The sequence below is a fragment of the Maylandia zebra genome, linkage group LG15 (genome assembly GCF_041146795.1).
Source record: "Maylandia zebra isolate NMK-2024a linkage group LG15, Mzebra_GT3a, whole genome shotgun sequence".
NCBI lineage: Eukaryota > Metazoa > Chordata > Actinopteri > Cichliformes > Cichlidae > Maylandia > Maylandia zebra.
In genome coordinates this window covers 33,664,396-33,677,577 of record NC_135181.1, presented here as the reverse complement: position 1 = coordinate 33,677,577, position 13,182 = coordinate 33,664,396, and the positions used below count along the sequence as shown (strand labels likewise).

The following is a 13,182-nucleotide window of genomic DNA, read 5'->3' as shown; positions in this document are numbered from 1 at the left end:
TGTGGGTAACTTCAGGGTTGACCCTGGGTTTTACTTTACAATCACTGTACATTTTCTATACACACGAAGAAACAGTGATATTTCTATATGATTGTTTAATGTCATTTCACTGTACTTACGGAGAGAACTTTGTACCCACACTGAGGCTACTACTGGCTACCCTCACATATTCAGTTTTTTCACCGAATACATCATCTAGTAAACGACTTCATTGTGTATGCCAAATTTTGCTAGTTTTGGTCATGAGTTATTTAAAAATGAATCTGTTCTGTCACGCACAAAGAAATTACTTGATCAACAACTTATAAACAAAGTAACCTTGAGAGCTTAAGTACAACCTGATATCAGATTGCACGCCTAACTTAACCTTTCATACAACTCATAACATGGACGACACAACAGCTCCCCAAAAATGAAGCCAAAACGTCTCTATCGCCCCCTGGTGTCTGGCTGCAGTATAGGTCATAAATCCCACCTCCTCCATGTTAGCGGATGGGACTGGGGTAAGACTAAAATAAAAATTTCTCCAAAGATTCTTTCGTTAACTATCAATAGTTCTCATCATTTATATTCAAGGGGTCTCCTTTCCCATGTTTGATTCTTTGACTGGCAGCTGCAGTCACGGTGAAACTTGTGTTTGGGAACGGCAGATAGAGCAGGCAGATTAAGTTAAAATTTACGTTTAATTTTCCCACAAATTAATTCTTTTTTTTAGCACCGACTCTGTATTTTTATTTTTATTTTTACAGAGTTTGATTCAAATATTCAGGTTAAAAAACGAATCTGAATTCATGTTAATGGTCACAAAGTTACATGTGCAGCACTCTGGACAGCTTACATCCTTTAGGAGAAATAATTTGTAGCATTATTATTTGTTTTTCAGTACTCAGGCAGCAGCTTTAACACTGCTGTATGTCTGACCAGAATGCAGGAACAGACTGAACCAGGACTACAAACCTGCTCCATCTTCTCATCTCTGGAGATTTCCATTTACAAAGCACCAACAACTCAAAGGTAAATATTATATTGGAAAATCTGTTTATATATGTTGTTTATATAGTATGTATGATATATAAGGCTTTGTCCTTTTTTAAATAAACAGCTCGTATGTCAGCAGAACTTTTCCATTTTTCCATTAATAGAAAAATGATCAACATTATTCATTTCCTGAAAACTGATAGTGAGCAGTTATTCATTTAACAGTATTTATTTATAAGAAACAATATTTTTATTATATACAAGGACCAATGCATTGTCATTTTAAAATCACAGTACATGTTCATTTAAAAGACAATCCAATGACAATCAGAAAATAAAAAGAGACAGAAATACAAGTTAACATTTAGAATTTGTTTTATTGAATTGGAAAATATTCTCAAATTGCTGAGCAATTTGATTTAAACAGGGCCCAATAAGAAAAGCTGATTGAAAGAGCTTTATATTATAAAGACCCTACAATGCAAGAGAGAAAACCCCAACAATCTGATGATCCCCTATGAGCAAGCACTTGGCAACAGTGGGCAGGGAAAAAAAACCCTTTTAATGGGAGGAAACTTGCGGCAGAACCAGGCTCAGGCGGGCGGCCATCTGCCGAGACCGGTTGGGGGATTATAATCCAGTTATAATCAAATTTCTCTCTTGCGACGACATTTTTGATGTTTGATGTATTTAGGTATTCATCTGCAAGGAAAAAGATGACTGTTTTTCCTTCAAGATGAATACTAAGTTGATGTTAAAAAACACCACTTCAAGTTGTGCGGTGATGGCTTTGGCCAACAGTGAAAAACTTGACTATGCCATTTGGCTTCTTTTTTGCGTCTGACGTTCAGTCAAGCTATGTGCAATGGTTTTTACAGCTGTGGATTTCTGTAACTCCAGAGCAACCTGAACATATTCGACACTCCCAAAGAAATTGCGCAAGTCTCTAAGAATGTACTTTTCCACATTTTTTAGGTTTTGTGGCGTTATAGTGAGTTTTTTTTATCCCTGAGTTCGCCCCATACTTCTTCCAAAAGCCAGGTGTGGATCTTTGGTGTGCATACACAAGTGCACTTAATCTTTAATTTTTTAGCTATGCGGCTAAATAATTTATGAAGGACTATTTTAATGTAAGCTTTATTTACACGATCATCTAGTACAAACGGCTCAGGTTTTGGTTGGGACGTTCGTCATCTTTTGTCATCATCTAAGATGAGCTCTGTAAATTTTCTATAGGGTCCTCTTGTTTATTTATTTATTTCTATTAGTGTTATATCAGTTATTGCATTATACGTGTTGCATGTCAAAATGACAGGCAGCAGTGTGTGTGTGAATATCAATCCCAGCGAACAGCAACATCACGGGGCGCGAAATTTCGCTATCCGACTGAGGTAAGTGAACGAACCAAGAGTGGAGTGACACCGCATTTTCCCATCATTCAGCGGGGCGTCATGGCGGACACTAGAGAAAAAGCGCTGCAGGACTACAGGAAGAAATTGCTGGAACACAAAGAAGTTGATGGGCGACTAAAAGAATGTAAAGGAACATTTAACACTGATATTTGCGTTCGTGCTAGAAATTCGTGTTGTTTAGTTGACTGGTTACTTGTAGATGGACAGGCAGCATTGACTAGCATACCAGCTAGCTAGTGCTTTGTCATGCAGTTAGCTTCTTGGTGGAAATGTATGGAGGCTACCGGGTCTCGCTACCAGCTTAGGAGCATAAACACGACAGTGATACAGTTCGTCCGTTCATTGGATAATTCATATTTTAAGGCTGGTTAATCTAAGAATGTGAGGTCATTATTTGTTAACGTTATCAAGAGCTATAAGTAGAGCTAACGTCTGACTTTTCACGTTGATGCGAGCATTAGCTATAACAAACTGTTCCAATTAGCTCTTAGTGTGTGTATGAAACATGTTGACTGTCCGTTGTTTTCCAGTGAGAGAGCAGCTGCGAGAACAGACCAAACAGTACGAGAAATCAGAGAATGATCTCAAGGCTCTCCAAAGCGTCGGTCAGGTAAATATACCGTGTGGAAATTAATCATTTGGCTTCAACTAAAGACTGAAGGTTAACGTTGTACATCAGTGCAGTCACACTCAAGCAATGCAAAGAGAAGACTGTTCACTTGTTATCTGATGACAGAAATCTGAAGCCAGTGACAGTAATTAGATGTGCGATATTTCTGGCTGTCAACAGACAGAAACAAGCAGTTTCCACCAATGCGCTAGAGTGCTAAACACTTTCAGCTGACTAAGCTGCTTTGTGCTACAGGTGAGAAACTAACAGCAGACAATATGAAAAGAGTGATTTTTCTTTTCTCCTTTTCCCCTTTGTGTCCCAGTTAAATAACTAATAGTGAGGCTATAGTACATGAAGCTAATTTCAACACAAACAGAAGGGACCTGATGTATTTTTTTTTTATTAGCTAACTATTTGTCTTCCCTGCAGATTGTTGGAGAAGTGCTCAAACAACTCACTGAGGAGAAATGTAAGTCTTCCCATATATTATAGCAGAGGTAGAAAAGGCTGATTGATTTTATACTTCTCTTTAGTCTTCTACTGTCAGGCTCATTATGCAACACCTATGTTGAAGCCTGGTAATCAATGGAAATAACAAATGTGAATCTGTGACATGTGTTACAGTGTTAAACTCAGGTGTGTGGTTTGTTTGTTTTTTGACTGAAGTCATCTGTGTTTCTAAATTACAGTCATTGTAAAGGCTACCAATGGACCCCGATATGTGGTTGGATGTCGCAGGCAGGTAAGGGTTGATCACATTCTAGTGTTTGTGCTGTCTTGTAATGCAGAATTTTCTTTAGGGTTTGGAAGCCCTCTGTAGTCACATCTGAGAGCTTTGAGTGCGAAGTCATTTGATTTTCATCATTTATCAATGATGAGGAAATAAAAATAGGTTTACAAAAGACTCTGTACCAATGACCAGATCTGTTTCTTTGTGTACAATGTTGTAAATCAGCTGGAAGTACTCCATTATTCAGCACTGAGTTATGTAATTTTTAGAATCAGCAGTGGCAGTCTAACTTTATTCTTGTATATTGGGTCAATACAGCTAAAGAAGAAACACACTTCACAATGTTTACACTGTGACATATTAAAAATGATTTGTTTAATTTTCACTAATCAAACTTTCTCAACAAATGCTGACCTGACTGTATAAAATGGAAACTTCCAGTTGGACAAATCCCAGCTGAAGCCGGGGACCAGAGTGGCTCTGGACATGACTACGCTTACTATTATGAGGTAAGGTGGATATGATTATTATTTTGAATTGGTTCACCAGAATCATGTCTCACAGCACTAAGAAAAAGGTTTATAGAGGCACACCAGGTAAGACCCCAGGTGCAGGCTGTGTAAAGAAGCAGTGAGATCAGCACATAACAGCAGGGTGCAAGATGCTAGCAGGCAGGGCATACATGGAACACCATAGCCAAGTGGCTGGAATAGTATACAGAAACATCTGTGCCAAGTGTGACCTGAAGTCCAGAGGTCAAAACGGAATACAACCTAGAGGATGGTGGTGGCTAACCAACAGTATTACTATTACCATAGTAGTGGACAAGCAGAGGAAGGAGGCCGTAGTGATAACAACATCAGGAAGAAGGAACAGAACAAGCTCAAGAAGTAATAAGGGCTGAGAGAGGTGCTCAAGAAGATGTGGAGGGTGAAGGCAACAGTGGTCCTAGAGCACGTGGTAATCGGAGCACTCAAGCTAGTGACCCCCAAACCTGGCGAGTGGCCCGAGCAGATCCCAGGAAATGTGGAGCTTCCTGAAAACCCAAATTAGGAACACAGCATCTTTTATCAGGTTGTTATTCACAATAAGCTACAATAGTAATTCAGCCAGGAAACAAGAGAGAGCTGCTTTGATGACACAGGAAAGCTCTGACTGAAAGTTCAACAAAGTGCTCTCCTGCTTTGCAGTACGGCCCTCAGCACTGATTAATAAACAATAGATTTATCACAGCACACAGGTTTGTTTACTTTTACATCTCTGAATTAATAAGTCTGCTGCAGTGGGGAAACTCCATATGGGTTTGCTTTATTGTCATTATATGACATAATGAAATCACAGTTGCAGCTTCCTTTAAATATCAATATAAATTAAATAATTTTCATACTAGTTGTGGGGGCTTTCATCGGCCTGTAGGGCTTGACTGAAGACATTAAGCTGAACAGATGATGAGCTGGGTGGGAGGAGTCAGGATGTTTTTAGCTCTTCTGCATCTGGAATTGGCGATCTCCTCCAGGAAGGGCCAGAGAGCATCTGACGATCCTCTGTGCTGTGTTTATCACGCTCTGCTGCTTCCACTGTACCACACTGAGATGCAGTAAGTAAGGACACAAGCAGCTTCTGATTCAGTTTCTTTTTACTGAGGATTGGCACAAAGTGCAGACCCTGCATTGCCTTCACTGCCATCGCCCGTGTATTCTCCAACCATGAGAGATAATTTATTATAATTTATGATTGCAACTCCCAGAAATCGTCTCTACCCAGTCTCCATAGAGGGTATAATCCCCTGCAGTCTTACGGAAGGCGACGAGGACCTTCCTGGTTTTTGAGGTGTTTAGAAGCAGGTTATTGGCTTCACACCACTCTGTCAGCAGCCTCATTCCCCTTTGTGATTAGGGATGGGTACTGGTATCCGGTGCCATTATTTCGGTGCTTTTTTTTTTTTTTCCTGAGATGGAAAGAATTTTTTGGGATTCTAGCCAATCATTTTACCTTTCCAAGGACAGTAGGCGGGCCGAGGTACGTACATTCTTTTAGAGCAGAGCTACAGATTAAAAATGTCCAAGGCAAAGTGGTCAAAAGTCTTGCTGTACTTCACAGCAAAATATGCAAACTCAGCAGCCTTCAACAAGTGCTTTAAGGTGATGCTGTGCAAAGGAGGTAACACCTCGAATCTGATGAAACACCTGGCGACGCATAGGGTTTTTTTAAAAGCCGAGAAATGCACCGTATTTGATAGCTTGCTGCGAGACCTCACACCGAGCACATCTACTGCGGGTGTGGTGCCTGTTATCGGACCCGGAGTTAGCAATATCCCCCAAGAACCAAAAGAGTAGAGTCCTGGCCCCTAGCCCTGCCAGTGTAGCAGAAATGATGACGGATGATGATGCAGCAGCAGCCGTTCTTCTCTGGGCGAGTAGCTTAATGTTGTTCGTGTGTAATTTACATTAAGTAGGTTAACCATGTTATTACATTAATGCACGTAAGGTGAACTAGCAAACATCATCATAGCTACATGCGGCTGTCTTCTTGTTTGATGGCAGATACTCCCTTCACCCTGGCCAAAAAGGCTAAAATGACCAAAGAAAAAGTGGAAAACAGTTAAACATGAGAGGTTTTTGGACAAAGTTTGTGTTCTCCATTCTTTAAGCACCGGCACCGTTTCAAAAGTACCGGGTTGGCACCGGTATCGGATAAAACCTAAACGATACCCATCCCTATTTGTGCTGAAGCCCATCGGGGTGGTGTCGTCTGCAAACTTAATAAAAAGGAAGCTTCCTGAACTTGGCTTATGTGATGATGCCAGTGTATGTGTGGCCTGTTTTTTCACAGGTACCTGCCCAGGGAGGTGGACCCTCTGGTGTACAACATGTCCCATGAGGACCCTGGCAGCGTCTCCTATTCTGAGATCGGAGGCTTGTCTGAACAGATCCGTGAGCTGAGAGAGGTACAACAAAAATGAAGTCCTCCTCAACTCTCGTGTGCTCTGCATTATTTATCTCAGTGTGACTGGCTCCAGTGTTTTATTACATTTTGTTTGTATGATTTCACCTTCACTAGTCATTGTTTTACATTATATATTTAAATGAGTCTACAATAATGGGGCTGCTGCTGTTTTCCTGCAGGTGATTGAGCTCCCACTGACCAACCCTGAGCTTTTCCAGAGAGTTGGCATCATTCCTCCTAAAGGCTGTCTGCTGTATGGGCCCCCAGGTAACTGTCATTTCCTGGTGTTTTCACATTACAGCGCCAAATCGCAGCAATAATTGCCTCAAGGTGCTTTATGTTGTAAGGTAGACCCTACAATAAGATAAGATAAGATAACCTTTATTAGTCCCACACGTGGGAAATTTGTTTTGTCACAGCAGGAAGTGGACAGTGCAAAAGTTATGATGCAAAAATTAGAATACAATAAGAATAAATACAGTACACAGCTGTACAGAATAGAATAAAATAATATACTATATACAGTAGAATAAAATCGAATAAAAATATACAATAAGATAAAAATAGAATAATACAATGCTTTATTCTCTTGAAAACATTCATAAACCTATGAATATTTCTTCCTAATGGCCAATGGCATGAGGAAGAGTACATCTAACAGCTAGGATCAAGTTAGAATACAATGTTTTCACAGCTTGCCAAGAAATCCTGTGATTTCACTCATTTTAGTCCAAAGAGTCTTCTGTGTTTCTTCTTGTCTTTGTGTTAAAGTGAGGCTGAATAAGCTGAATTTTACTCATTTGTCACTAGTGTTTCAACTGCACCTGATTTTAATCACAATTAGAGTTCTTCATTGTTTTTCATATCGTTAGCTTCATAGCATAATTGCCTAAGTCATTTGACTAAGTCAATGACTTAGGCACTTATGCTATGAAGCTAACGATATGCAAAAAGTGACTTTGAACATACAGTTCTAGTTAGCCTTGGGTTGTCAGTGCAAGCCAAAGTGCTGTACACATTAAAGGCTACACGCTCTAATCACACCTCAATGCAGTGTGTAGCAAATTGTTGCCTAAGCTGAAAATGTCAGCCTTGTCTTGGTTTCAATACACCTTCTTGAACTGATGTAATCACACCAATTTTCACTTAACGCATGGTGTGAATACGCCAATAGGCTTCATCATACATCCATGATATGTTTGTTTTATGGGTGCAACAATTTTTTCCCCCACTGATTCTTTGTTGGGAGCATAATGTAATCAATCAGCCGTAAAAGCCTGGTGGGGGTGTTGGTGTCAGGAAGACAGGCGGGTGGCATGGACACCCAAGTCTGTGAATGTGATAAATCGAGTAGAACACGATGTAGTATTTTTGAAATCCGTACAACCAGTACTTCTAATGGTCAGTGATGATTTGTTGTGAAACAGGCACTGGAAAAACTCTTCTTGCTAGAGCTGTGGCCAGTCAACTGGACTGCAATTTCCTGAAGGTGAGTCTCAGCAGCTCCATCAGAGTGTACTGCCACACTCGGACACAGTCACTCAGCTTATTGTGTGTCTGTGTGGCTGCTGTAGGTGGTGTCCAGCTCCATTGTGGACAAGTACATTGGTGAGAGTGCCAGGCTGATCAGAGAAATGTTCAACTATGCCAGGGACCACCAGCCATGCATCATCTTCATGGATGAGATTGATGCCATTGGTAAGTCAGCGTCAGCTCTACAGAGAACGATAGGAAATGCTTTATCCCATATTTGGGAAATTCTTTTGTTAAAGTAGTAACGCCGTATTTCCAAAATTCAGATCATACTTAAAGTTAAGACGTACTGAAAACAGGAGCTGTCTTTTTATTTGCCTGCTTGTCACCAGTTTGAATTAAATTGAAGTACTTTGTAAAGACATGTCACAGGTGTGAGCTTCAATACTGACACAGCAAGCACAAAGTTCATTCAAAAAAGAGTTGTGTACTGAGCATTTATTTACAGTGAAATTGTTAGAAGGGTGCTTGAGATACTTGTGTTTTTCCCTGTAGGTGGCCGACGTTTCTCAGAGGGAACCTCAGCTGACAGAGAGATTCAGAGGACTTTGATGGAGGTAACAGAAGCACCAAAACACCACTCAGCAGCACTCTTTGTTGTTTGAATATAAACAGCAAATATGGAACAGTGTGATCGCCTGTTTTGCGTCATGCTTTCATGTTGCAGCCAGAAGGTGCTCAATCCACCCAATACCCCAAGTGTCCAGCTTAGGTGCCGTTATAAAAACTAAAAAACATTTCATTGGACTTCATTTTCCATTCTACAGAATTGTATTGTACTTGGAGGGTGTCCTTAGCTGTATCAGTCCCTGCCAATAATAACTGCCAGTTATCAGTTTATAGTAACTCTGCAGTCACGTAGTGACTATCTACAGTAAGAAACATACTAAACCAAATGAATTTGAAAGCAAAGTACAAATGAAAGTATAATTGAGCCTTAGTGAGTAAGGATGCACGTTTTTACCCTGCACGAGAAATAAGCTCACACACAAAATCTCCATCAAATTGATGCAAAGCTTTTAAAGTGGACTGGTTCTTATACAGCGTGCCTCATTCGCCCATACACTTTCTATGTTTAAATACTTTCTATATTCTATATACTGGGGCTAGTGTCTCGCCTGCTTTCCCCCCTGAGCTACAGCATCTCCACTTTTGTTCTGCCATGTGTGACATGAATCAGAAGTACTCCAAATTTCTGGGCTTGTACTCACTATGCTATCCACATACCACACATTCCCATTTTTCTATACAGGAGACAAGTTTACCTGAAAGTAAAATTGTGTGGTTACAGTGTTGTAAGAGAGAATGTCTGTTTCTCTGAGTCTGTGAGATTAAAAATGCTTTTGGCTGCTCACAAGCAGCACATCAACTCACCCTAGATGCCCTTCCTGACGCAGCCACCCAACCCACCCCACCCATCTGTTGTTATTATAACAGATGTTAACACAAAGACATTAACAGCACAACACGCTTTTTCAATCGTCTGTACTGGGTCTGTTTAGGCAATAAGACATCACGTCAGTATGTCGGTTGTTCATTTGAAGCAGACCTTTCCAAACATTTGTTGTTTTTAACTTGACTCTTGTAGTCACCAGTAACATGGTTGCCGTTGCAGTGGACAAGTGCTTAATCACACAGAATACATGACGTCTGTGTGTTTTCAGCTGTTGAATCAGATGGACGGCTTCGACACATTGCACAGAGTCAAGATGATCATGGCCACCAACAGACCTGACACTCTCGACCCTGCCCTGCTGCGGCCTGGCAGACTGGACCGCAAAATTCGTAAGAACTTCTCCTGTTCAGCTTCTCTGTCAGCGCTATGTGAGCCCACGCAGGAAAACCACTTTCCTTTGTCTCTTCCTCAGACATTGAACTGCCCAATGAGCAGGCTCGTCTTGACATCCTTAAGATTCACTCCAGTCCTATCACCAAGCACGGAGAAATAGGTGAGTAGACGAGCTTCACCTCAGTCCTGCTGCACTTATCCAAATGTCAAACGGACTCTGTGTTACTTTGGTAGTTTGCTCATTTAAGGTGCTCTGCCTGGAAGTTTCAGCATGTTAACTTGACAAAAATCCCTCAGATGAACAACAGGTTGCTTTCCTCTTTGCTGCCTACTCATGACTTGTACATATCTCTGTTCTTTGAAGGCTTTTGTTAATGTATTTGTTGCAGAATAATCGACACGTGACCTCCGTTTTCATGGATCTAACTGTATGATTACTTTCAGATTTTGAAGCCATTGTGAAGCTGTCAGATGGTTTCAATGGAGCTGACCTGAGAAACGTGTGCACAGAAGCAGGTCAGATGATCATTCCTTATCAGATCTATGATGAGCTCTGAGAAGCTCTTCTCTCACATGGCTCTGTGTATGTTTTCAGGGTTATTTGCCATCCGCTCAGATCGTGAGTACGTAACTCAGGAGGACTTTATGAAGGCCGTGAGGAAGGTGGCGGACTCAAAGAAGCTCGAGTCTAAGCTGGACTACAAACCTGTATAACTTGTCTGTCCTTTTCTTTATTTTTTATTCCTCTGTCATGGATTTGCTGTGTTAAAGTTTGTTTGTTGGGAAGCGGTATTAAAAGGAAAAAGGAAAAAAAAATCCCTCCACCTTTAAGATTGCCAAAAGTGACTTTCATAGTGACGTTACCTGCTGTTTCCACTTATTAGTCGAACCTGCCTCAGTGTTTACACCACATGAAAGAGGCTCTGTCTTATAATCTACACTTGTATAAAACGGCTTTATGTCCACAAATACAACTGTTGCCGAAGCTGTGTTTTATTTCCATCGTTCAGTTTTCTTCTTAATTATTCACAACTGAAATGGAAATTTGACAAAAACATGCTCCTGTTAACTAATCACATCCACAGATGACCACAGAGGTGTTCAGTTTATGTTTTAGTCTGCTTTTAAACTTTTTCAACCAGTCTCTGATTTTTATCTAGAAGGGTGATATTAACCTTTGAAATGCATATTTTAAGATGGCAGCAACTGGGACATAATAATATGGACTAAACTTTATGGATCCATGGTGAAGGTCCTACTTGATTTAATTTGGTGTTATTTATATAGCACCAAAGCACAACAACAGTTGGCTCTTTAATATTGATTATAAAGACCTCACAATAATACAAAAAACCCAACAGTCAGATGACCCGCTATGAACAAGCACAAAAATAGGAAGGAACAACTCCTTTTAACAGGAAGAAACCTCCAGCAGACCATCTGCTACCACTAGTTGAGGGTGAAGGGAAAGGAGGCGCGCCAGAGAATAATAACTAATGAGTAACTAATGCAGAGTGTTGTATAAACACACAGTAATTGAAGAAGAAACACTTGGTACATCATGGGAAGCAGCTGAGACCAATTGGAGTGTAAATGGATCCAGTCCTAACTCTATGCTTTATTTCTAAAAGTAGAGAGGGTGTCTATGGAGGGCCAGGAGGGACAATTCATGAATTAATTTTATCAGTCAGCCTCACCAATCACAGTCAGGGGGCGGGGTTAACGCTGGTCGAGTCAACACCATTGCTTTGGCCTTTCAGCGGGCGTTTCTCACCGCCAACAACAAACAGAAACTAACTAAACTATCGAGTCTTTCTCTCGTGATGTTCGTATGTGTCATGCTCATTTCAGTCACCAATTCTGAATTATAACTAACATTAAAAACATGTTAAAGGAGGAGAGAGAGCAAATAAATCTGATTAATATCTGATCTTTGAGTTTTTGTTCAATAATCAGCATGACCTGTGTATACACACATAAGCTTTATTAAAATGGATAACATTGGTGTCCGTCATGTAGTAACTGTTTGGTTTAACTGTACCAGGCTTGTTAGTGAAACACAGACTAATATTTTATTGTGAATAATAATCATGAGGCTAAACAGGCAGTCCAGCTGCTGCCTCAGAGCCCTGTACACCATGGAGCGAGGACAGCATCTCCAGGATATCTTTCCATTATCTGGAATCGCTGACCCCAACACTGGGACCAGGATAAGAGGTTAGGAGCTCTAAGTTAACCCAAGGTTTCCCAGCATGGGCACATGAAAGCATCAAAGTAATCTAATGGTCATATCTGTGTTCATCAACATAAACTCATCCTTATTACTGCCAACTATTCCAGAGATGGGAAAACCTGCATCATAAAGAACATAAAAATATGGCAGTCAAATGCAACACTTGTAAAAGAGATGAATGCTTCAGTTTGTTGCAGGTCAAAGTGAAATGAATGCGATTGGTTGAACGAGTGTTCGTGATGTGTGTTCTTTGTTATCTGCATTATTTTCTTCAGCGTAAGAGACTCAGCAGCAGATTAGAATCAAGTACAACATTCATACATTTAATAAATCACCAAATTAACACACGCATGTTCCTGTGACCATGCGACGCACTGATTTTAGTACAGCAGGCTGCACACTGCTCATATAAAACATATTCCCCCATTATATTGTCACTTAAAACATGCTGTAAATAAAAGACTGAATGAAAATATAAAAACAAACGTCAAACATGGGCTCAGTCTACGTTTGATATGATAATGCCATCCAGAGTAAGCAAACAAGAAATTAGAGGTCATCAAGGTCTTTAAGTCTTACAGAAACACCTGCAGTTTAATTATCACGGAAAGATAAAGTATTATCATAGAAGTGAAAATGTATGCTGTTCCTTCTAATGCATCAAAGTTTTGCTGTGTAGTTTGACACAGAACTCGGAAGTTGGAGCTGGACAATGTTCCAGAGTTTAGTTAATGAGCATCAACAGTGAAACTAAACTCTGGCAAGCAGTTATGTAACAAGTTACTGTAACCAGTTTCCATGTTTTTAGTCATCATGTTTAGTAATTTATTACAATTATGTTATTATTTAAATTGCAATGGCTCTCAGGTTGTTGTTTTTTTACCCTGCATGCTCACACTACAGTCAGCTGAATCAGCTCGTTTCTGGGAGGTGGAAAATGAAGAGATT

General features: G+C 40.3%; 1 protein-coding gene across 1 annotated transcript; it reads left to right on the top strand.

Annotated features, from left to right (window-relative positions):
• Positions 1-2,356: 2,356 nt before the first annotated feature.
• Positions 2,357-11,931, top strand: psmc6 (proteasome 26S subunit, ATPase 6). Its single transcript, XM_004564738.4, has 14 exons — positions 2,357-2,514; positions 2,921-3,000; positions 3,433-3,472; positions 3,693-3,745; positions 4,175-4,242; positions 6,566-6,680; positions 6,859-6,946; positions 8,107-8,168; positions 8,254-8,377; positions 8,708-8,769; positions 9,877-9,997; positions 10,081-10,161; positions 10,446-10,517; positions 10,597-11,931. The coding sequence occupies exons 1-14, from the start codon at positions 2,430-2,432 to the stop codon at positions 10,713-10,715; spliced, it is 1,170 nt and encodes a 389-aa protein (XP_004564795.1). The 5' UTR covers positions 2,357-2,429; the 3' UTR covers positions 10,716-11,931.
• The last annotated feature ends 1,251 nt before the right edge of the window (positions 11,932-13,182 follow it).